This window comes from Polyodon spathula, chromosome 46 (genome assembly GCF_017654505.1).
Source record: "Polyodon spathula isolate WHYD16114869_AA chromosome 46, ASM1765450v1, whole genome shotgun sequence".
NCBI lineage: Eukaryota > Metazoa > Chordata > Actinopteri > Acipenseriformes > Polyodontidae > Polyodon > Polyodon spathula.
Window position 1 is genome coordinate 973,109 of NC_054579.1, and position 21,896 is coordinate 995,004.

The 21,896-nt window shown below is 45.6% G+C and overlaps 4 protein-coding genes across 5 annotated transcripts in view; 2 read left to right on the plus strand and 2 right to left on the minus strand.

Annotated features, from left to right (window-relative positions):
- Window positions 1–21,896, minus strand: part of LOC121306077 (histone acetyltransferase p300-like) — a 456,244-nt gene that overhangs the window by 338,562 nt on the left and 95,786 nt on the right.
- Window positions 310–15,680, plus strand: LOC121306183 (ras-related C3 botulinum toxin substrate 2-like). 2 transcript variants are annotated; one of them, XM_041237934.1, is made up of 7 exons: window positions 310–1,035; window positions 3,710–3,799; window positions 4,709–4,826; window positions 5,326–5,388; window positions 5,688–5,847; window positions 6,213–6,345; window positions 15,597–15,680. In XM_041237934.1, the coding sequence occupies exons 1-6, from the start codon at window positions 1,001–1,003 to the stop codon at window positions 6,341–6,343; spliced, it is 597 nt and encodes a 198-aa protein (XP_041093868.1). In that variant the 5' UTR covers window positions 310–1,000; the 3' UTR covers window positions 6,344–6,345; window positions 15,597–15,680. The 2 variants fall into 2 exon arrangements, with proteins under 2 accessions (XP_041093868.1, XP_041093867.1); XM_041237933.1 differs by lacking the exons at window positions 310–1,035; window positions 3,710–3,799; window positions 15,597–15,680 and adding an exon at window positions 7,993–8,147 and having other exon boundaries at window positions 4,682–4,826.
- Window positions 10,691–12,970, plus strand: LOC121306151 (urotensin-2 receptor). The gene has a single exon (XM_041237885.1). It carries the CDS (start codon window positions 11,719–11,721, stop codon window positions 12,793–12,795), a length of 1,077 nt encoding a protein of 358 aa, XP_041093819.1. The 5' UTR covers window positions 10,691–11,718; the 3' UTR covers window positions 12,796–12,970.
- On the minus strand, window positions 14,629–17,962 carry lgals2b (lectin, galactoside-binding, soluble, 2b). Its single transcript, XM_041237935.1, has 4 exons — window positions 17,856–17,962; window positions 15,905–15,984; window positions 15,572–15,743; window positions 14,629–15,143 (listed from the first exon to the last, which is right to left on the minus strand). The coding sequence occupies exons 1-4, from the start codon at window positions 17,862–17,864 to the stop codon at window positions 14,997–14,999; spliced, it is 408 nt and encodes a 135-aa protein (XP_041093869.1). The 5' UTR covers window positions 17,865–17,962; the 3' UTR covers window positions 14,629–14,996.

Genomic DNA, 21,896 nt, shown 5'->3' on the forward strand with positions numbered 1-21,896 from the left:
AAGCATTGTAAAGCACAGAGAGGTCTGGTAAAGCATAGGGAAGCATTGTAAAGCACAGAGAGGTCTGGTAAAGCACAGGGAAGCATTGTAAAGCACAGAGAGGTCTGGTAAAGTAAAGTAAAGCACAGAGAGGTCTGGTAAAGCATAGGGAGGTCTGGTAAAGCATAGGGAAGCATTGTAAAACACAGAGGTCTGGTAAAGTAGCGAGTGACCGTCTGGATCAGAACAACAGAGCCGTTTCACCGGGACCGCCTGATCAGGTGACTCCACCTGCGATCGAGTCACGTGTCGCTTTTCCCAGGTGCGCTGTGACGCGGATCTGTACCTGTGCATTGCTGACCGGGCAGCGCAGAGGAAATGTGCAGAAGCACCATAAATACAGATCTACTGAACAAAACACCAACCCGCTGTTTAAATGCAGTACCGACAAAGCCCCGTGGAGCTAGCAGCACTCTGGAGAGAAATCGGCAGCAGGAAAGGATCTGGGTTACACTGGGGCAATTTCCATGGAAAGAAGACTATAGATTCCCTTTTTTTTTTGTCTCTCGCTCTGTTTTGGTAGTTGTAGTTTCAAGTTGTGCGTGTTTCCGTGTAGTTTTCTTGCAGTCTGAAATGCAAACGCAAATAAACGAATTATTATTGAAATGTCCGAGGCAGGCGTGTTTGGGGCTGCGATTCCGATTTGACTTTGAGGGACTTTACTGATTCCGCACAGCTGAATTCTTAAACTGGGTTTCCGTGAAGTATTGTTTTTTTAGGTTGTCTTAAAAACACAGCCTGCTTCATTTTGCTTCCCCCCCCCGGAAAAAAAAATCAAAATATTCAGCAAACTTGGGGGAAAGATTAGGCAATTCTCAGAGGAGGAGGCGCGTCTTGCGAAATGACAAGCATTTGAATGGGGAAGTTAAGATCGCTACCGGAATACAGACACACAATTCCACTGAAACCTGTTTTTTAAAACAAAAGTTTACATACTCTGTTTTTTTTAAACCCAGCCAAGATGCCAAAAATCAAATGCGTCGTCGTAGGAGACGGGTAAGCACACGGTTTTATAAATCTTTCCTCATCTCTCCTCAGTCTCTCCTCTGCAGTGTCGCCCGCATGCTTATTCAAAGCTCTGCGCTTGGCTGAAGGGCTCCAGATATTATAATTAAAGTTTGGGGTTTTTTTTTTTTTTTTTTTTTTTTTTTAGGTACGGAGTTTTGCTTCAACTTTGCCATTTTTACTGAGAGTTGCCGCCTGCTCTTGCTTTCCCCTTCTGGAAATGAAATATATTGGGTGTGAGGATATGTTGGCTTATGTTTCAGTAGATTGGGAAATATGTGTAGTCCAAAATATATTTCCCTATATTATATTAAATATAAACTTGACAGTATATTTACAGCGTGTATATTTTTTCCACATATATATATATATATATATATATATATATATATATATATATATATATATATATATATATATATATACAGAGAGAGAGAAACTACCTGTGGTGACGTCAGACCAAGACGTAGACAGGTAAGTTCTACAGTGTGGGCGCGTCGCTTCTAAGGTGACTCGAAATGCTCCTGTCAGGACACTGCGCTGTGATCGGCTGTCGTGCTATTGATAATAAAACGGCGATTAATCCTCCCCCAGCGCCGGAGCCCTAAGCCTAACGTCACATTCATTACATCTCTAATGTAGTTCGTGTCTCGCAAGTCTAATCGTTTCGCGTTTTGCTTTTAATTAGAAAAGTGACCGCAGTTGAAAATGTTTATTAATTTATTTTTACTTGGTCGTCGCAGATTTTTTTACCCTGGGTTTTAATCTCTATCCCCGGCTCACTGTCAATAGCACAGCATGGGACTGATTCACCTGCTATAGCACTGTCAATAGCACAGCATGGGACTGATTCACCTGCTATAGCACTGTCAATAGCACAGCATGGGACTGATTCACCTGCTATAGCACTGTCAATAGCACAGCATGGGACTGATTCACCTGCTATAGCACTGTCAATAGCACAGCATGGGACTGATTCACCTGCTATAGCACTGTCAATAGCACAGCATGGGACTGATTCACCTGCTATAGCACTGTCAATAGCACAGCATGGGGCTGATTCACCTGCTATAGCACTGTCAATAGCACAGCATGGGACTGATTCACCTGCTATAGCACTGTCAATAGCACAGCATGGGACTGATTCACCTGCTATAGCACTGTCAATAGCACAGCATGGGACTGATTCACCTGCTATAGCACTGTCAATAGCACAGCATGGGACTGATTCACCTGCTATAGCACTGTCAATAGCACAGCATGGGACTGATTCACCTGCTATAGCACTGTCAATAGCACAGCATGGGACTGATTCACCTGCTATAGCACTGTCAATAGCACAGCATGGGACTGATTCACCTGCTATAGCACTGTCAATAGCACAGCATGGGACTGATTCACCTGCTATAGCACTGTCAATAGCACAGCATGGGACTGATTCACCTGCTATAGCACTGTCAATAGCACAGCATGGGACTGATTCACCTGCTATAGCACTGTCAATAGCACAGCATGGGACTGATTCACCTGCTATAGCACTGTCAATAGCACAGCATGGGACTGATTCACCTGCTATAGCACTGTCAATAGCACAGCATGGGACTGATTCACCTGCTATAGCACTGTCAATAGCACAGCATGGGACTGATTCACCTGCTATAGCACTGTCAATAGCACAGCATGGGACTGATTCACCTGCTATAGCACTGTCAATAGCACAGCATGGGACTGATTCACCTGCTATAGCACTGTCAATAGCACAGCATGGGACTGATTCACCTGCTATAGCACTGTCAATAGCACAGCATGGGACTGATTCACCTGCTATAGCACTGTCAATAGCACAGCATGGGACTGATTCACCTGCTATAGCACTGTCAATAGCACAGCATGGGACTGATTCACCTGCTATAGCACTGTCAATAGCACAGCATGGGACTGATTCACCTGCTATAGCACTGTCAATAGCACAGCATGGGACTGATTCACCTGCTATAGCACTGTCAATAGCACAGCATGGGACTGATTCACCTGCTATAGCACTGTCAATAGCACAGCATGGGACTGATTCACCTGCTATAGCACTGTCAATAGCACAGCATGGGACTGATTCACCTGCTATAGCACTGTCAATAGCACAGCATGGGACTGATTCACCTGCTATAGCACTGTCAATAGCACAGCATGGGACTGATTCACCTGCTATAGCACTGTCAATAGCACAGCATGGGACTGATTCACCTGCTATAGCACTGTCAATAGCACAGCATGGGACTGATTCACCTGCTATAGCACTGTCAATAGCACAGCATGGGACTGATTCACCTGCTATAGCACTGTCAATAGCACAGCATGGGACTGATTCACCTGCTATAGCACTGTCAATAGCACAGCATGGGGCTGATTCAGTTGCTATAGCACTGTCAATAGCACAGCATGGGACTGATTCACCTGCTATAGGCACTGTCAATAGCACAGCATGGGACTGATTCACCTGCTATGCAGTGTGGAAGCACAGCATGGGACTGATTCACCTGCTATAGCACTGTAGAATAGCACAGCATGGGGCTGCAGTGTCACTTGCTATAGCACTGTCAATATGTCAGTGTAATGCACACCAATGTGTTTGTGATTCTTTGATCAAGCCGTGCTTGTTTGTTTGCAGAGCTGTGGGGAAAACCTGTCTGCTGATCAGTTGCACAAAAAACGCCTTCCCAAAGCTCAGTGGTTCCCTAAAGAAAGTAAGGGCTGCAGTGTGGAAGGCAGTGGGTTTGAGGAGCTCAGTGGTTAGATAAAGAAAGCGCTGGGCTGCAGTGTGGAAGGCAGTGGGTTTGAGGAGCTCAGTGGTTAGATAAAGAAAGCGCTGGGCTGCAGTGTGGAAGGCAGTGGGTTTGAGGAGCTCAGTGGTTAGATAAAGAAAGCGCTGGGCTGCAGTGTGGAAGGCAGTGGGTTTGAGGAGCTCAGTGGTTAGATAAAGAAAGCGCTGGGCTGCAGTGTGGAAGGCAGTGGGTTTGAGGAGCTCAGTGGTTAGATAAAGAAAGCGCTGGGCTGCAGTGTGGAAGGCAGTGGGTTTGAGGAGCTCAGTGGTTAGATAAAGAAAGCGCTGGGCTGCAGTGTGGAAGGCAGTGGGTTTGAGGAGCTCAGTGGTTAGATAAAGAAAGCGCTGGGCTGCAGTGTGGAAGGCAGTGGGTTTGAGGAGCTCAGTGGTTAGATAAAGAAAGCGCTGGGCTGCAGTGTGGAAGGCAGTGGGTTTGAGGAGCTCAGTGGTTAGATAAAGAAAGCGCTGGGCTGCAGTGTGGAAGGCAGTGGGTTTGAGGAGCTCAGTGGTTTGATAAAGAAAGCGCTGGGCTGCAGTGTGGAAGGCAGTGGGTTTGAGGAGCTCAGTGGTTAGATAAAGAAAGCGCTGGGCTGCAGTGTGGAAGGCAGTGGGTTTGAGGAGCTCAGTGGTTAGATAAAGAAAGCGCTGGGCTGCAGTGTGGAAGGCAGTGGGTTTGAGGAGCTCAGTGGTTAGATAAAGAAAGCGCTGGGCTGCAGTGTGGAAGGCAGTGGGTTTGAGGAGCTCAGTGGTTAGATAAAGAAAGCGCTGGGCTGCAGTGTGGAAGGCAGTGGGTTTGAGGAGCTCAGTGCTGTAACCCAGCCCGCTGTCTCCTCTCTCCTCTCTCAGGTTTGATAATTACTCTGCCAATGTGATGGTGGACAGGAAGCTGGTGAATTTGGGGCTCTGGGATACAGCCGGGCAGGAGGAGTATGACAGGCTACGGCCTCTCTCGTACCCGCAGACGGTAGGAGACTACAGCTCCCAGAACACACTACAGCGTGTACTGCTAACAAACTGACTACAGCTCCCAGAATGCACTGCCACACACACACACACACACACACACACACACACACACACACACACACACACACACACACACACAAATATTAAGACTCCAGGTCCCAGAATACGCTGCAACATACAATATTTACAAACTGATTACAGCTCGCAGAATACACTGCTTCAGTAATATTTCCTGCTGCATTGTGGGTTCTGTAGTCCAATCTGTTTTGTTGTAAGTACAGGGTTGTAGTCTTGTTTAAGCAGAAATCCTGATTTCCAGGGTCCTGATTGAGGCGATGGCGGCTGTACGTTGTGGAAGTCTAGTTTCTCCCCTGGGGTGCAGGGGTGTGTTTTCCAGTACCGATCGTGTGATCCGGTCTCTTCCAATGCGATTCCCGTCGTTTCTCTCTCTCGTTTCTTCAACCCCTCGTTTTTGTTCTTTCTCGTTTCTCCTCCAGGATGTCTTTCTCATCTGCTTCTCGCTGGTCAGCCCCGCCACGTACAAGAACGTCCAAACCAAGGTAAGGAAGAGCCACCGCGTTGACAGTCCAGTTTGTTTGCATTTCCCAGTGATCTCTAACTGCAGTTCCAATGTAATTCAATCCAGTCTAGTCTAGTGATCTCAAACTGCAGTTCCAATGCAATTCAATACAGTCTAGTCTAGTGATCTCAAACTGCAGTTCCAATGCAATTCAATACAATCTAGTCTAGTGATGTCAAACTGTAGTTCCAATGTAATTCAGTATAGTCTAGTCTAGTGATCCCAGTGTAATTCTAGTTGGTTTGAGCTCTGGTATTTGATTGTGATTCTCGTTCCCAGTGGTACCCGGAGGTAAGGCACCACTGTCCCAGCACTCCCATCATTCTCGTGGGCACCAAACTGGATCTGAGAGACGAGAAAGAGACCATCGAAAAACTGAAGCAGAAAGCTCTGGCACCCATTAACAGCGAACAGGGCCTGGCCCTGGCAAACGAGATAAGCAAGTATCCAGTGCCCTTCCTCCCAGCCCCTCCTCAGCTCCACTAGAGCCACACTGCTTCCCTCCCAGTCCCTCCTCAGCTCCGCTAGAGCCACATTGCTTCCCTCCCAGTCCCTCCTCAGCTCCGCTAGAGCCACACTGCTTCCCTCCCAGTCCCTCCTCAGCTCCGTTAGAGCCACACTGCTTCCCTCCCAGTCCCTCCTCAGCTCCACTAGAGCCACACTGCTTCCCTCCCAGTCCCTCCTCAGCTCCGCTAGAGCCACACTGCTTCCCTCCCAGTCCCTCCTCAGCTCTAAACACTAGAATAGTTTCTTCTAGTTTCAATAACGCTGATGATAATCCTGTTTTGTATTTTCTCCTCACAGATGCTGTGAAGTATCTGGAATGCTCTGCTAAGCCAGAGGTAGGTCAAAAGACCATTTTTGAGGAAGCCATCAGAGCCGTACTCTACGCCCAGCCAACCAAAGTGAAGCAGAGATGCTGTCCGTTACTCTGAGGGTAAGAGAATCGCACTTCAGATAGACTGAAATTAAAGTGCTGGCTCTCAGTACTTTTATTGTGTCTGTGATGTGAAGCTACAGCTGAGGTTAAAGGTTTTGCATCACCCTGCAAAAGGAACTTGCTGGCTGGGACTACAGCTCCCAGCATGCCTCTGCACCCACGGCCATGGTGAGGCATGCTGGGAGCTGTAGTTCTTTACACTGTGGGTCTGGTGTCACAAGCGATACAGACCTCTATTACAATACATCATGTACAGCTGCAGGCAAAAGCTTAGCAGCATCACCCTCTATATAGAATGAACTGATTCAGCTTCATAGAGTCCAGTGAAAGCTGCTGAATAATGTTCCCTTCTTAACATATTGAATTGCACCCCCTCTATATAGAATGAACTGATTCAGCTTCATAGAGTCCAGTGAAAGCTGCTGAATAATGTTCCCTTGTTAACATATTGAATTGCACCCCCTCTATATAGAATGAACTGATTCAGCTTCATAGAGTCCAGTGAAAGCTGCTGAATAATGTTCCCTTGTTAACATATTGAATTGCACCCCCTCTATATAGAATGAACTGATTCAGCTTCATAGAGTCCAGTGAAAGCTGCTGAATAATGTTCCCTTGTTAACATATTGAATTGCACCCCCTCTATATAGAATGAACTAGAGTCCAGTGAAAGCTCAGCTTCATAGAGTCCAGTGAAAGCTGCTGAATAATGTTCCCTTGTTAACATATTGAATTGCACCCCCTCTATATAGAATGAACTGATTCAGCTTCATAGAGTCCAGTGAAAGCTGCTGAATAATGTTCCCTTGTTAACATATTGAATTGCACCCCCTCTATATAGAATGAACTGATTCAGCTTCATAGAGTCCAGTGAAAGCTGCTGAATAATGTTCCCTTGTTAACATATTGAATTGCACCCCCTCTATATAGAATGAACTCCCTCAGCTTCATAGAGTCCAGTGAAAGCTGCTGAATAATGTTCCCTTGTTAACATATTGAATTGCACCCCCTCTATATAGAATGAACTGATTCAGCTTCATAGAGTCCAGTGAAAGCTGCTGAATAATGTTCCCTTGTTAACATATTGAATTGCACCCCCTCTATATAGAATGAACTGATTCAGCTTCATAGAGTCCAGTGAAAGCTGCTGAATAATGTTCCCTTGTTAACATATTGAATTGCACCCCCTCTATATAGAATGAACTGATTCAGCTTCATAGAGTCCAGTGAAAGCTGCTGAATAATGTTCCCTTGTTAACATATTGAATTGCACCCCCTCTATATAGAATGAACTGATTCAGCTTCATAGAGTCCAGTGAAAGCTGCTGAATAATGTTCCCTTGTTAACATATTGAATTGCACCCCCTCTATATAGAATGCTTTCCCTCAGCTTCATAGAGTCCAGTGAAAGCTGCTGAATAATGTTCCCTTGTTAACATATTGAATTCCACACCCAGCGCTTTGTAGTTTTCCAGACACTGAATGAAGAACTGACAGCCTGGGGCAGCGTTAAGTGAAAGAAGATATTATGGGATTGATGCGTGAGCTGGCATTACATCACTTTGAGGGCGGGACTTGGAGAAATTCCGGTCGTGTTTTGATAGTAAATTGGTGTTTTTTTTTTTTTTGTTTTGTTTTTTTCAGGTTGGAGATCTAAAGAGAAACGATTCTTCTGATGTTTTTAAGGAAATGATAAGATCTAGCAGATTAGTAAATACCACAGTATTTAATTCTTGATAGATATCTATCTATATATCTGTCTGTCTCAGGAATATTCGATCTATCTATCTATCTATCTATCTATCTATCTATCTATCTAATATATATAGATATATCTGATAGATAGATATATAGATATATATATTTTGAAAGTGGTCCACCATCACAAAGCGCTTTACGAGATTCGAGACTAGGGTGTGTGAACGATGCATCAGCTACAGAGTCTCTTACAACAATGTCTCACCCCAAAGACGCAGCACAAGGGGGTCCAGTGACTCGCTCGGGGTCACACACACAGAGTCAGGGGCTGAGCTGGGATCTCAACCTCCTGGTTGCAAGCCTGTTTCTTTAACCACAGGACCGCACAGCCTCCTCATATATATATATGGGGATAGAGAAGGTTAATTGCCCAACACGAGGTGAGGATCGCTTTGCCTCAACTCTTAGGAGAATCTTTTTCGATTTACACGCTAAAGACTTTGTACCCTCCTGGTTTCCATGGTGAATGGGATCACAGCCTCTTTCAACGGCAGAGATCTTCCTTGAATGTACTTTGGCACTTTTGTATATATATAGATAAGATTGTTATTTATTTCTGTCCGTGATTATGAAGCTGTATTGTTGCTCAGGAGTTGATCGATGGAGATTAACGCTGGCTGATCGATCAGTTTTTTCTAGATGGATTCGTTAAGTTCGCGTGATCGACGAGGTTTGAAAAGCTGTTTTCTAATTTATAACCAGGGCTCCTAGTTTCAGAATAAAGAGATTCTGAGCCGCTTAATCAAATGTTAATTCCCAAAGGAAGCTGCTTCCTTTCACCCTCTCTGTCTCGATGCAGTTCACAAGCGACGTGCATTTGGATCTTGCCCGATTCTGTTTGACCCTGCATCTCGTCCCGGCTCCAGTCGCCTGCGTTCAGCTTGTTCGTTTCCACCGGGTTCGTTTCTAGCAGCGCCTCGCTAATTTAAGCAGTCTGGTGTTCAGATCTTGTAGTCGAGGTTTAAAGGGAGGGAGTAAAAAAAAATAAAAATAAAAAAATAAAGAAACTATTTAATATGAACACTGTGTGTGTGTGTGTGTGTGTGTGTGTGATACATGGATGAGGCTGTATTTGCACCCTGAGCCATTCAAAGCCATAATGCCACAGTAGTGACGTCAGGAAGTGATAATTCCTCTAGAGGAAAATATGCTTGAACTCTGACCCATTCGACTCCTCCAGACCATCGCTGTCAATTACAAAATAACATCTCGTTTACAAATGCTCAGCACAGGGAAGCACTGTAAAGCACAGAGAGGTCTGGTAAAGCATAGGGAAGCATTGTAAAGCACAGGGAAGCATTGTAAAGCACAGAGAGGTCTGGTAGGGAAGCACTGTAAAGCACAGAGAGGTCTGGTAAAGCACAGGGAAGCATTGTAAAGCACAGAGAGGTCTGGTAAAGCACAGGGAAGCATTGTAAAGCACAGAGAGGTCTGGTAAAGCACAGGGAAGCATTGTAAAGCACAGAGAGGTCTGGTAAAGCACAGGGAAAGCAGGTTGTAAAGCATAGGGAAGCATTGTAAAGCGCAGAGAGGTCTGGTAAAGCATAGGGAAGCATTGTAAAGCACAGAGAGGTCTGGTAAAGCACAGGGAAGCACTGTAAAGCACAGAGAGGTCTGGTACGGTGTGTTTCTATTCACAGAGACAGCACCAGTATTTCTGTCGGTCTTGCTAGCTGTTGCTAAGATTCCTTTTAAAGTTTGTCTTTTCATTGCCCAGTTGGATAAATTAAGGTCAGAGGTCATTTGACATCAGTTATCCAATAGAAAGAGAGCGCTCTGAAGTCCTCCATGGCGGTCCGTGGCAGCTCAGTGTGAATGGACCGGAGCAGAGAGTTTCCAAGGCTGAGACACAGGGCCGAGATATCAGCGCTCCGGTCTCTCGCTGAGCTCTTTTACAAGACTGGCAGGCTGTGTTTCACGCCTCTATGTTAAAGATCAACAACTGTCACTTTCCACAGGCTTGGTATTCATAAATACGCTTTCTTTATCAAACCACTGAGCTCCTCAAACCCACTGCCTTCCACACTGCAGCCCAGCGCTTTCTTTATCAAACCACTGAGCTCCTCAAACCCACTGCCTTCCACACTGCAGCCCAGCGCTTTCTTTATCTAACCACTGAGCTCCTCAAACCCCACTGCCTTCCACACTGCAGCCCAGCGCTTTCTTTATCAAACCACTGAGCTCCTCAAACCCACTGCCTTCCACACTGCAGCCCAGCGCTTTCTTTATCTAACCACTGAGCTCCTCAAACCCCACTGCCTTCCACACTGCAGCCCAGCGCTTTCTTTATCTAACCACTGAGCTCCTCAAACCCACTGCCTTCCACACTGCAGCCCAGCGCTTTCTCCATCTGCAGCCCAGCGCTTTCTTTATCTAAGCTGAGCCTCAAACCCACTGCCTTCCACACTGCAGCCCAGCGCTTTCTTTATCTAACCACTGAGCTCCTCAAACCCACTGCCTTCCACACTGCAGCCCAGCGCTTTCTTTATCTAACCACTGAGCTCCTCAAACCCACTGCCTTCCACACTGCAGCCCAGCGCTTTCTTTATCTAACCACTGAGCTCCTCAAACCCACTGCCTTCCACACTGCAGCCCAGCGCTTTCTTTATCAAACCACTGAGCTCCTCAAACCCCACTGCCTTCCACACTGCAGCCCGGTGTTTTCTTTCACAGGTAGGTGTGGAGAATGGAGTGTGTTTGTGGAGAGTTTCTAGTTAGCTTGATAAAGGGAAAGTTTAGAGAGACACAGCGAGAGAGAGAGAGGGGGAGAGAAGTCAGAAAATGAAATTCAAAGAGAATCTTAACGTTTTAAAATTGAAAAAATTGTGGACTTGTTATTGAGATTAACGATGCACAGAAGTTGGGCTACTTGAGAATCTACGGAAAAGAATCTGATTTTAAGACTCTCTAGAATATTCTAGAAGGATTGTTTTCTTTTGTTTTCCTACATCGAACAATAGCACAAGCTTTTTCAAGAAAAAACCATCATTCTGGATCTTGGTGGAGTTTTTTTTAAGGGTATTGTTTTTTCAAGAACAGCCTGGAAAAAGATACAGATTTAATTTTGGAAATCAAAAAATGCTGAAAAATAAAAACTTGATTTATTTTATATATTTATATAAATTCCAGCAATAAAGTTCTAGCTTAAGAATGGATAAAAAAACAAGGTTTGATTTGATCTAGAAGCAATCTAGAAAAGGATATTGGATCTAGAAAACGGCTGTGTTTTTGATGGAGCGCCTCTGAATTCTGACTGGATGTCATTTTGGGCTGACAAACTCCCCAATTCAATTTATGAATCTTTTTTGGACACTTTGAAGCTATATACTTTGCAGGAAAAACAACAAAAAAACCTCATTTTTCAGAAAGAGACCGGGCAGTTTTTAACATGTGTTTGAGAAACTGAAGGCTATACCAGTGTGATGCTGCAGGGTAAACTCGAAGGAGGACGGATTTGTGCCTTCCTTCTATTGCTGAAGGAGGGACTGGGAGGGAAGCAGCGTGGCTCTAGCGGAGCTGAGGAGGGACTGGGAGGGAAGCAGTGTGGCTCTAGTGGAGCTGAGGAGGGACTGGGAGGGAAGCAGTGTTGCTCCAGCGGACACCTCTAAAGACATGGACGACATCGGTGAAGCTCTGGAGACCAACCACACCCCCAACGACTCTTCTAACGCCCCCGCCCAGGGGACCCTGCTGGTCACCTCTCTGCTGGGGGCCACCCTGAGCCTCATGTGCCTGCTGGGGGCCACTGGGAACATCTACACCCTGGCGGTGAGCAGCGCCCCCCTCCGGAAAGCGGGCTCCATGCACCTCTACATCGTGAACCTGGCCCTGGCCGATCTGCTCTACCTTTCCACCATCCCTTTTGTGGTGTGCACCTACTTCGCCCGTGACTGGCTGTTTGGCGAAGCCGGTTGCCGAGCGTTGCTGAGCCTGGACCTGCTCGCTGCCCACGCCAGCGTCTTCACCCTGACCGTGATGAGCGCCGAGCGGTACCGCGCCGTCCTACGCCCCTTCCGCGCCCGGAGCTCGCCCAGGGGGTACCGGGGCCTGGTGGCTGCGGGGATCTGGCTGGCTTCCTTCCTCCTCACCCTGCCCATGATGGTGATGATCCGCCTGCGGAAAAGCCCTTCCAAACGGATCTGCTTCCCCACTTGGAAGCCGGAAGCCTTCAAGGTCTACCTGACGGTCCTGTTTTCCACCAGCGTTCTTGCGCCCGGGCTGGTCCTGGCCTGTTTGTACGGCCGGTTGGCCAGAGCTTACTGGGCATCGGAAGCCAGGGTGCAGTCCACCAAGCGACGGCTGAAACGCAGGGTGGCGTGCCTGACTTTCAGCATCGTGCTCGCCTACTGGGCGTGCTTCCTGCCCTTCTGGGCCTGGCAGCTGGTCAAGCTCTACTCCCAGGATGCCGTGCGGTCCCTGTCGGCCGACGCCCACGCGTACGTCAACTTCTTCGTCACCTGCTTGACCTACGGGAACAGCTGCGTCAACCCCTTCCTCTACACTTTGCTGAGCAAAAACTACAGGGACTACCTGAGGCAAAAACGCCAGCCCCCCGCTGGGACCAGCGCCAGCAGTGGGGCCGGGAGCAACCCCGCCGTCCTGGGGCAGGGGAGGAGAGCGGGGGTGCTGCTGTTCTGCAAAAGGGGGAGGGAAAATCGGGAAGGGGAAGTTAACGATCGCGAAGGCTAGTTTCGGGAGGCACTTTTCCCTCGAGGCGTCTCTGACTGGCGTGTGTTTGCACAGACGCTGCTTAGTAAATGCATGATTGCAATGCTGTTATGCATACTTACACTTAATGTGGAAATCTGTTAGCACAATATAACCCTAACACTAACCCTAGCTCTTATAATGTCTGAACAGCCTCCCTCTGTGCTGGGGGAGCAGAGAGAGAAAGAGAGGCTCTTACACTCTCTGAACAGCCTCCCTCTGCTGGGGGAGCAGAGAGAGAAAGAGAGGCTCTTACACTCTCTGAACAGCCTCCCTCTGTTCTGAAGCTTCGATTCAAACAAATTAATGTTATTATATTTATGCATTTGAATGTAATCTTGTCTTTAGTTATTGTTTACAAAGTGCTGTTTATTTATTAATGTGTGTGTTTATTTAATATAGTGACTTTAGCAATAAGCGGAAATAGATTTGGTTCATATTGAGAATCAATTTTGTGTTTGTAATTTTCTAAAGCGTTTAATAAAAAATAAAAAAAAAATTCGTAACCCATAATATTCTCTATGTCTGCCTGTCTCTCATTGAAGATCATTGAGGGTATAGTGAGCACACTGGGGTCCCATTCTACCAGCCTCACCCCATTGCAGCTGCCCTATACTTGTGCTACCATTGTAGTGTAATACAGAGCCATTGCAGTGCCGCTGTCTGCCTGTCTCTCATTGAAGATCTATAGTGAGCACACTGTGGTCCCATTCTTCACCCCATTGCAGCTGCCCTATACTTGTGCTACCATTGTAGTGTAATACAGAGCCATTGCAGTGCCGCTGTCTGCCTGTCTCTCATTGAAGATCATTGAGGGTATAGTGAGCACACTGGGGTCCCATTCTACCAGCCTCACCCCATTGCAGCTGCCCTATACTTGTGCTACCATTGTAGTGTAATACAGAGCCATTGCAGTGCCGCTGTCTGCCTGTCTCTCATTGAAGATCATTGAGGGTATAGTGAGCACACTGGGGTCCCATTCTACCAGCCTCACCCCATTGCAGCTGCCCTATACTTGTGCTACCATTGTAGTGTAATACAGAGCCATTGCAGTGCCGCTGTCTGCCTGTCTCTCATTGAAGATCATTGAGGGTATAGTGAGCACACTGGGGTCCCATTCTACCAGCCTCACCCCATTGCAGCTGCCCTATACTTGTGCTACCATTGTAGTGTAATACAGAGCCATTGCAGTGCCGCTGTCTGCCTGTCTCTCATTGAAGATCATTGAGGGTATAGTGAGCACACTGTGGTCCCATTCTACCAGCCTCACCCCATTGCAGCTGCCCTATACTTGTGCTACCATTGTAGTGTAATACAGAGCCATTGCAGTGCCGCTGTCTGCCTGTCTCTCATTGAAGATCATTGAGGGTACGGTGTTAGTGGTTTGGAGTATCTGTGCTCTGTAAATATTCTTCTTGCAGGTTGCGTCTCGGAAAGAATTCGTACCCCGTCTGACACATTCCGTCCTGCAGCAGGAATTCAAGCTGCAAGTTTTCGTGTCCCTGTTTCAGTCGCTGGTCCCGGGATGCAGTGCTGCCAGATCAGCGGATTTGGTCTCCTTCAAAAACCCAGCCGCGGGAAATATCAGGGAGCCGCGGGTTGATGATGTAACGAGAGTGGTGGCATAGCTTTTAAAAGACTGACCTGTTTTCATGTGTGTGTGTCAGAGTGTGTGTGTCTGCGTTACTGTGTGTTGTTAATGCATTGGAATTCTCTGTTTGATATCTGTTTGTTTGTAGATTAGTCACACAAAAGACAGAGAACAGAACAATTGTTTTTTTTCCCCCCCCCATTGATTTTATTCTTCAGGGTGACTTTGGCTTCTGGTATTTTTATTGTTAATCCCAGATAGATTTGCAACAAATATTTCAGTATTGTTTAGTTTAACATATGGAAAAAAAAAATTACAGAAATGAATGAGTTAATTTTTACATTCAGGTTTTCAATTAGTCAGGGGCATGTCTGTTGCCCCTATGATAAATTTTCCTTGAGGTCTGTATCTTGTGACCCACAGCATAAAGAACTACAGCTCCCAGCGTGCCTCGCCATTGCCGCGGGTGCAGAGGCATGCTGGGAGCCGTAGTCCATTCAAAGCAAGTTCACTCTATATAGCGAGTGATGCAAAACCTTTGGACGTGGCTGTAGACGCTGTTGCTTGCCTAGCAGTGGTTTGCTCCCAGTTTTTACTGGACCTTGAAGGAGACGACTCTGAATCCTCCATCCACTCCCAGGAAGGCTAGCTTCTGGTCGCCACAGCGGTTTGGAAACTTGAGCAGCGACTCATCGAACACTTTCACCTCGAAGGAGTCTGGCTTGTAATAGATAAAGACCTGGAGAGACAGACAGACACTCGCTTCAGTATCCACTGTACACAAGAGACATTTACAATGTGTCCCTGTGCTTTAGCAGACCTCTCTGTGCTTTACAATGCTTCCCTATGCTTTACCAGACCTCTCTGTGCTTTACATACCTCTCTGTGCTCTACAATGCTTCCCTGTGCTCTACAATGCTTCCCTGTGCTCTACAATGCTTCCCTGTGCTTTACAATGCTTCCCTGTGCTTTACCAGACCTCTCTGTGCTTTACAATGCTTCCCTATGCTTTACCAGACCTCTCTGTGCTTTACAATGCTTCCCTGTGCTTTACCAGACCTCTCTGTGCTTTACAATGAGGGAATACAATGGTTCCCTCCCCACGAGGGTCACGTGCTTACATTGTTAGGTACACGGCAATGCTTCCCTGTGCTCTACAATGCTCACCTTCACTTCCTCTCCGTGTTTGAAGGGGAAGGCGTGGTCTCGTTGCTCCGCCCCCCAGGCCCCGCCCACTCTGGAGTTGCACACGATGGTGTTGGTGTCTCCGTGCTCGTCGAAGCGGGGGTTGAAATGCAGGGAGAACTCATCGTCCGACCGACCGACATTGAACACGAAACTGGAAGAGAAAGACAGGCCAGCTGGAGTCTGCTGTGGCACATCAAACACTCGCCAGAGAGGAACGGAGAACTGCTACAGAGAACTTTCTCTCAGCGTCTTCAGTGTGAATTCAGTGGCAAACGTTTCCACTAGCAGTCTCTGTCAGTGCGAGTCGCTTACCTTTTGGTTTGTGGTTCTATGATGCCCTTAATCTTCAGCACCTGCCCTGGGGCAAACTCAAAGTTTTTAATGTACAGCTTCTGTAAAAAAAAAAAAACAATGAATGGGGTTTAAAAATCTTCCCATTGTAAATTGTATAAAAGATGATTAAAATAACCAGAAAAAAATTGAAAAAAAACACCTCTCTCTCTCTCTCTCAAATTCAAAAAATCATTTAGTGGCAAGATGACAGCGCTCAGGTATTGTCAAAGCTTTTATAATACAAAACAGAAATAAAATTACAGAACATAACGAACACAAAAACCACTGTCCCCTTCCCTTTGAACATCATAACTAACCCCCCCCCCCCTTCCTCATGAACAGTAACCCACGGTCGTGTAGGCAGAGTCTCTCTCTCAGACTGAGTAGCTCCAGATGTTTTGAAGATGGAAAGACTCTGGCAGACAGAGAAAGCGTGTGGCAGTTTTTTCCTATTTAGAGACTCTTCCTCAAATGGAGAGAATGTATTCAACTGCCAGCAGCCTTAATCTTGAATTCCCTTCAGTGCCCCCATAGTAGAGTACAGCACAGTATTATAAAGCACAGTGACGATAAAGCACAGGGAAGCATTGTAAAGCACAGAGAGGTCTGGTAAAGCACAGGGAAGCATTGTAAAGCACAGAGAGGTCTGGTAAAGCACAGGGAAGCATTGTAAAGCACAGAGAGTAAAGAGGGAAGCATTGTAAAGCACAGAGAGGTCTGGTAAAGCACAGGGAAGCATGGTAAAGCAGAGGGAAGCAGCATTGTAAAGCACAGAGAGGTCTGGTAAAGCACAGAGAGGTAAAGCATGGTAAAGCACAGAGGAAGCATTGTGGTAAAGCATAGGGAAGCATTGTAAAGCACAGAGAGGTCTGGTAAAGCAGCAGGGTAAAGCACAGAGATTGGTAAAGCATAGGGAAGCAGTAAAGAGAGTCTGGTAAAGCAGAGGGAAGCATTGTAAAGCACAGAGAGGTCTGGTAAAGCAGAGGGAAGCATTGTAAAGCACAGAGAGGTCTGGTAAAGCATAGGGAAGCATTGTAAAGCACAGAGAGGTCTGGTAAAGCATAGGGAAGCATTGTAAAGCACAGAGAGGTCTGGTAAAGCACAGGGAAGCATTGTAAAGCACAGAGAGGTCTGGTAAAGCACAGAGAGGTGTGGTAAAGCTATTAAACAGGGTAAGCTAACCCTATTAAACTGCCCCATAGCAAAAGCACAGCAAAGTGTAATAAAGCACAAGAAAGCAATTAGAGCAAACAGATTCTTTCTTTCTCTCATACAAAGAATCCTTCAGCTCTGTCTCCAGGCTTGCCGCACATCAGGAGACAGACAGACAGAGCCCCACAATCCTGTTCAGTTTGACAGCTACCATATTCAGCCAGTAGCTGACAATTACTGAAATACACAGAACTAGAGCAAGATTTATACTTTGAACGATTTAAACGTGTACATTACAGACCGGAATAGAATTAAATATATTCTGGGTTTGCTTTCAAGAAATAGACTCCAGATTTAAACATACATTAACCAATACAAAAAATAATAATAATAATAATAATAATAATAATAATAATAATAATAATAATAACCGCTGTCTTGCCAGATTTGAAAATTCCATGACGTCAATTGTTTTATACTTCATAAATGTAACGTATATTTTGTAAGAATATATAATAGACGTTCTTTAAAAACTACAGTCATGCATAACAGATCCCTGTATCCGTATTTAGCAACATCTCTATATTTATCCCCGTCATTCCACGTTTAATTAATTCGTAGCTAGAGTCAAATTAAAACCTTTTTAGTTTTTTGTTTCAGCGGGAATGAATAAACGCGTTATTTAATCTCTGTTTCCCCCGCTGTAATATTCTCCAGCATTCCCCTAAACCGTGTCAAACAATAGCATGAGTGGAACGCTTATCCGAACGCTACTTACAGAACTCATGATAGCGGTTCTATCAATTCTATCCGAAGTTTCGCTCAATCCGCATTCGGTTGATGAAACCTGGGCGGGGTTATAAATACCGCACCGCCGGCTGAGCGACAACCCCCGGCTGCCAATCCGCTAGCCGCTGCGGGCCGGTAAACCCCGCCCACCAGCCAGCCCGAGGAGAGATAGGGGAAAAGAAGGGGGGGTTAAAAATCAATGGGAGTGGGCGTGGTCGCCACCAAATTGAGAACTGCTGCAAATTGTAAGGAACCTGGTTTGTGTATGTAACTTATAGACCTGATTACATTTGGCGTTGCCCCTAGAAACGGTCTGTATTGGTTTTATTTATAAGATGCTGGTAAAACTATGAAAGGGGCCTCTCTGTGCTTTACAATGCTTCCCTATGCTTTACCAGACCTCTCTGTGCTTTACAATGCTTCCCTGTGCTTTACCAGACCTCTCTGTGCTTTACAATGCTTCCCTGTGCTTTACCAGACCTCTCTGTGCTTTACAATGCTTCCCTATGCTTTACCAGACCTCTCTGTGCTTTACAATGCTTCCCTATGCTTTACCAGACCTCTCTGTGCTTTACAATGCTTCCCTATGCTTTACCAGACCTCTCTGTGCTTTACAATGCTTCCCTGTGCTTTACCAGACCTCTCTGTGCTTTACAATGCTTCCCTATGCTTTACCAGACCTCTCTGTGCTTTACAATGCTTCCCTATGCTTTACCAGACCTCTCTGTGCTTTACAATGCTTCCCTATGCTTTACCAGACCTCTCTGTGCTTTACAATGCTTCCCTATGCTTTACCAGACCTCTCTGTGCTTTACAATGCTTCCCTGTGCTTTACCAGACCTCTCTGTGCTTTACAATGCTTCCCTGTGCTTTACCAGACCTCTCTGTGCTTTACAATGCTTCCCTATGCTTTACCAGACCTCTCTGTGCTTTACAATGCTTCCCTATGCTTTACCAGACCTCTCTGTGCTTTACAATGCTTCCCTATGCTTTACCAGACCTCTCTGTGCTTTACAATGCTTCCCTATGCTTTACCAGACCTCTCTGTGCTTTACAATGCTTCCCTATGCTTTACCAGACCTCTCTGTGCTTTACAATGCTTCCCTGTGCTTTACCAGACCTCTCTGTGCTTTACAATGCTTCCCTGTGCTTTACCAGACCTCTCTGTGCTTTACAATGCTTCCCTGTGCTTTACCAGACCTCTCTGTGCTGTGCTTTACCAGACCTCTCTGTGCTTTACAATGCTTCCCTGTGCTTTACCAGACCTCTCTGTGCTTTACAATGCTTCCCTGTGCTTTACCAGACCTCTCTGTGCTTTACAATGCTTCCCTGTGCTTTACCAGACCTCTCTGTGCTTTACAATGCTTCCCTGTGCTTTACCAGACCTCTCTGTGCTTTACAATGCTTCCCTGTGCTTTACCAGACCTCTCTGTGCTTTACAATGCTTCCCTGTGCTTTACCAGACCTCTCTGTGCTTTACAATGCTTCCCTGTGCTTTACCTCTGTGCTGTATTGCGCTGCGCTGTGTTTTTGATGCGGGACGCGTTTATAACGGTCTCGCTGTACAGTACAGTTTGGGTTCTGTCTCTCTAGTTTATGAAATTCACAAACTTATAAACAACCGGCTCTAAAACCCGAAGTGTTTACACTGGGCTGAAAACCGGACGTTTTTATTTTATGATTGCAAAGGGGTTGCCGTAGCAATGCATTGGAGTGACTCAGATTTCAGGAATCTCCCTGAGTCATCCGTCCTATCATTAACTCAGTCTGTCTGTCTGTGTGTGTGTGTGTGTGTGTGTGTGTGTGTGTGTGTGTGTGTGTGTGTGTGTGTGTGTGTGTGTGTGTGTGTGTGTGTGTGTGTGTGTGTGTGTGTGTGTGAGTGTGTGTGTGTGTGTGTGTGTGTGTGTGTGTGTGTGTGTGTGTGTGTGTGTGTGTGTGTGTGTGTGTGTGTGTGTGTGTGTGTGTGTGTGTGTGTGTGTGTGTGTGTGTGTGTGTGTGTGAGTGTGTGTGTGTGTGTGTGTGTGTGTGTGTGTGTGTGTGTGTGTGAGTGTGTGTGTGTGTGTGTGTGTGTGTGTGTGTGTGTGTGTGTGTGTGTGTGTGTGTGTGTGTGTGTGTGTGTGTGTGTGTGTGTGTGTGTGAGTGTGCGTGTGAGTGAGTGTGCGTGCGTGTGCCAAAAATTCCAAAAATAAAATTAAAATAAATCTATTTTACGTTTTCAAAGCTGTTTGATCATGTCGCAAAATTCTCTTTAAAACAACAACAACAATAATAATAATAATAATAATAATAATAATAATAATAATAATAATAATAATAATAATAATAATGTAATCCCTATTATATATCTAGTCCTATTATTGCAAGGCACAATTTAAATACATATTTGTGATAGAAACTCGGTTAAGCTGAACTGTGCCAGCCCCCGATAAAGCGAACTCCTTTTAGTGTCACCCAACCGCATCAGTACGCATGCGCACTATCACTCTCGCAGCGTTCTCGAATCATCAGCGGCCCCGGGGTGGTGACGTCAGCAGCGTTCGCAGGACAAGATTTATTTATTTTTTTTATTTTTCCCCTCTTGTGCGTCGGGGTTGCATTTACACACGCAATTAAAATAAAAATAAACCACGCTTCAGTTTAAACTCTTAGCGGAGCGGTTTCAAGCGCCGAAAGGATCTGTGAAGAAATTCCCAGCCTGAAAAAAAAACGAAGGTATTACTTTGCAGGGGGGGGGGAATCTGCTACGCTAAAGCAACGTATTATAGTTTCATTAGCTTTGTGGGCGGGGTAGCTTATGAATAATTGATCGATGTTTAATTACTGTCCTCTGGTTGGACGGTGCTCTGCTTTGGCTGCTAAATTATTAATGAAGTGGGCGGAGCGTTTTAAGCGCCGATGCGCTGTAGCCCCTCGGCGACTGCTGCTGGATAATTAATGAGAAGGCGGGGTTAGGGGGGGCGGGGTCTGAGGAGGTCATGAATTATGTAGTTTGTAGGTTTTTCCTTATACAAAAAATCGCACCTGGTCGTTTGTGATATAATAACAACAGAAAACGTTAATTTGTAATTGCGATATTTACCATGCTTTTTAATTGACATGCAACTGTGCATTTAGATGTGTTCCATCTGTTTTTTTTTTAAGGGGAAAGATTATATTTCCAGTTTCAAATATAATGTGATAAGATATTCGTAAGCCAGTCCGGTATATATGCACACACTACTTCATTGACTGTCTGAAATTACATTTTGGGGGTTTATAAAACAGTCTAGGAGGTCATGGCTTCGGTAGCGGCGGCTGAGCCGAGCCTGAGCCCGGTTTCCGAGACGCTGGTGCCCGCTTGCATGTTCGCTCCGGAGCCGGGATGCGGAGATGACCCGGCCGGCTCAGCGCACTGCGACGACGGCGAGGCTTTGAACGGCGAGCTCGGGGATGACGTGGACTTCACCAGCAAGGTAGGCCGCAGTCTTGTTTGTTTGTTTGTTTGTTTTGTAAACAAACAAGCCATAAATAAACATCCAAACAAAACGACGTAAACAGACACATAAAAAAAAGTAAAATAAGGATTTTACACACGAATACATATCGAGAAAAACTTATAAACGAAAGAGTCTGAAGACTTATGAATTTGTTAAGGTGCAAAACGATAATATCGTTTATCGATAGTCGTCTAAATTCAGAACACAGTACAACACAATTACAGAAACACGATTTATTTGGGCTGCACGGTGGTGTTTTCTGTAAAAAAAAACAATAATAATAATAATAATAAAAAAAAAAAAAAACTTTTTAAAAAGCCATTAATATTTGCCACCAAAATATTTGGGCAATCAACAAACACACAAAAACTGTTTTTCTCCACAAGTGTTGGCGGTCTGTTGCGATACACTAAGTATGTCTTATTTTTGTTTTTCATACGCTAAATTAAAAGACTCGCAGATATTTATGGCTTTACGGTAACCCATAGCAACCGTACCTTTAGCACAAAGTTAATTAAACACGCTGCAGTAAACTAATTTAAATATAGCCAAGT

Coding starts and splice junctions, on each gene's coding strand:
- LOC121306183 (XM_041237934.1), top strand. CDS start 1,001: ATGCCAAAAATCAAATGCGTCGTCGTAGGAGACGG. Junction 1,036..3,709: donor TGCGTCGTCGTAGGAGACGG/GTAAGCACACGG, acceptor GTTTGTTTGCAG/AGCTGTGGGGAAAACCTGTC. Junction 4,827..5,325: donor CTCTCTCGTACCCGCAGACG/GTAGGAGACTAC, acceptor TTTCTCCTCCAG/GATGTCTTTCTCATCTGCTT.
- LOC121306151 (XM_041237885.1), top strand. CDS start 11,719: ATGGACGACATCGGTGAAGCTCTGGAGACCAACCACACCCCCAACGAC.
- lgals2b (XM_041237935.1), bottom strand. Junction 15,744..15,904: donor ATAGAACCACAAACCAAAAG/GTAAGCGACTCG, acceptor TTTCTCTTCCAG/TTTCGTGTTCAATGTCGGTC. Junction 15,144..15,571: donor AACACGGAGAGGAAGTGAAG/GTGAGCATTGTA, acceptor CTGTCTCTCCAG/GTCTTTATCTATTACAAGCC.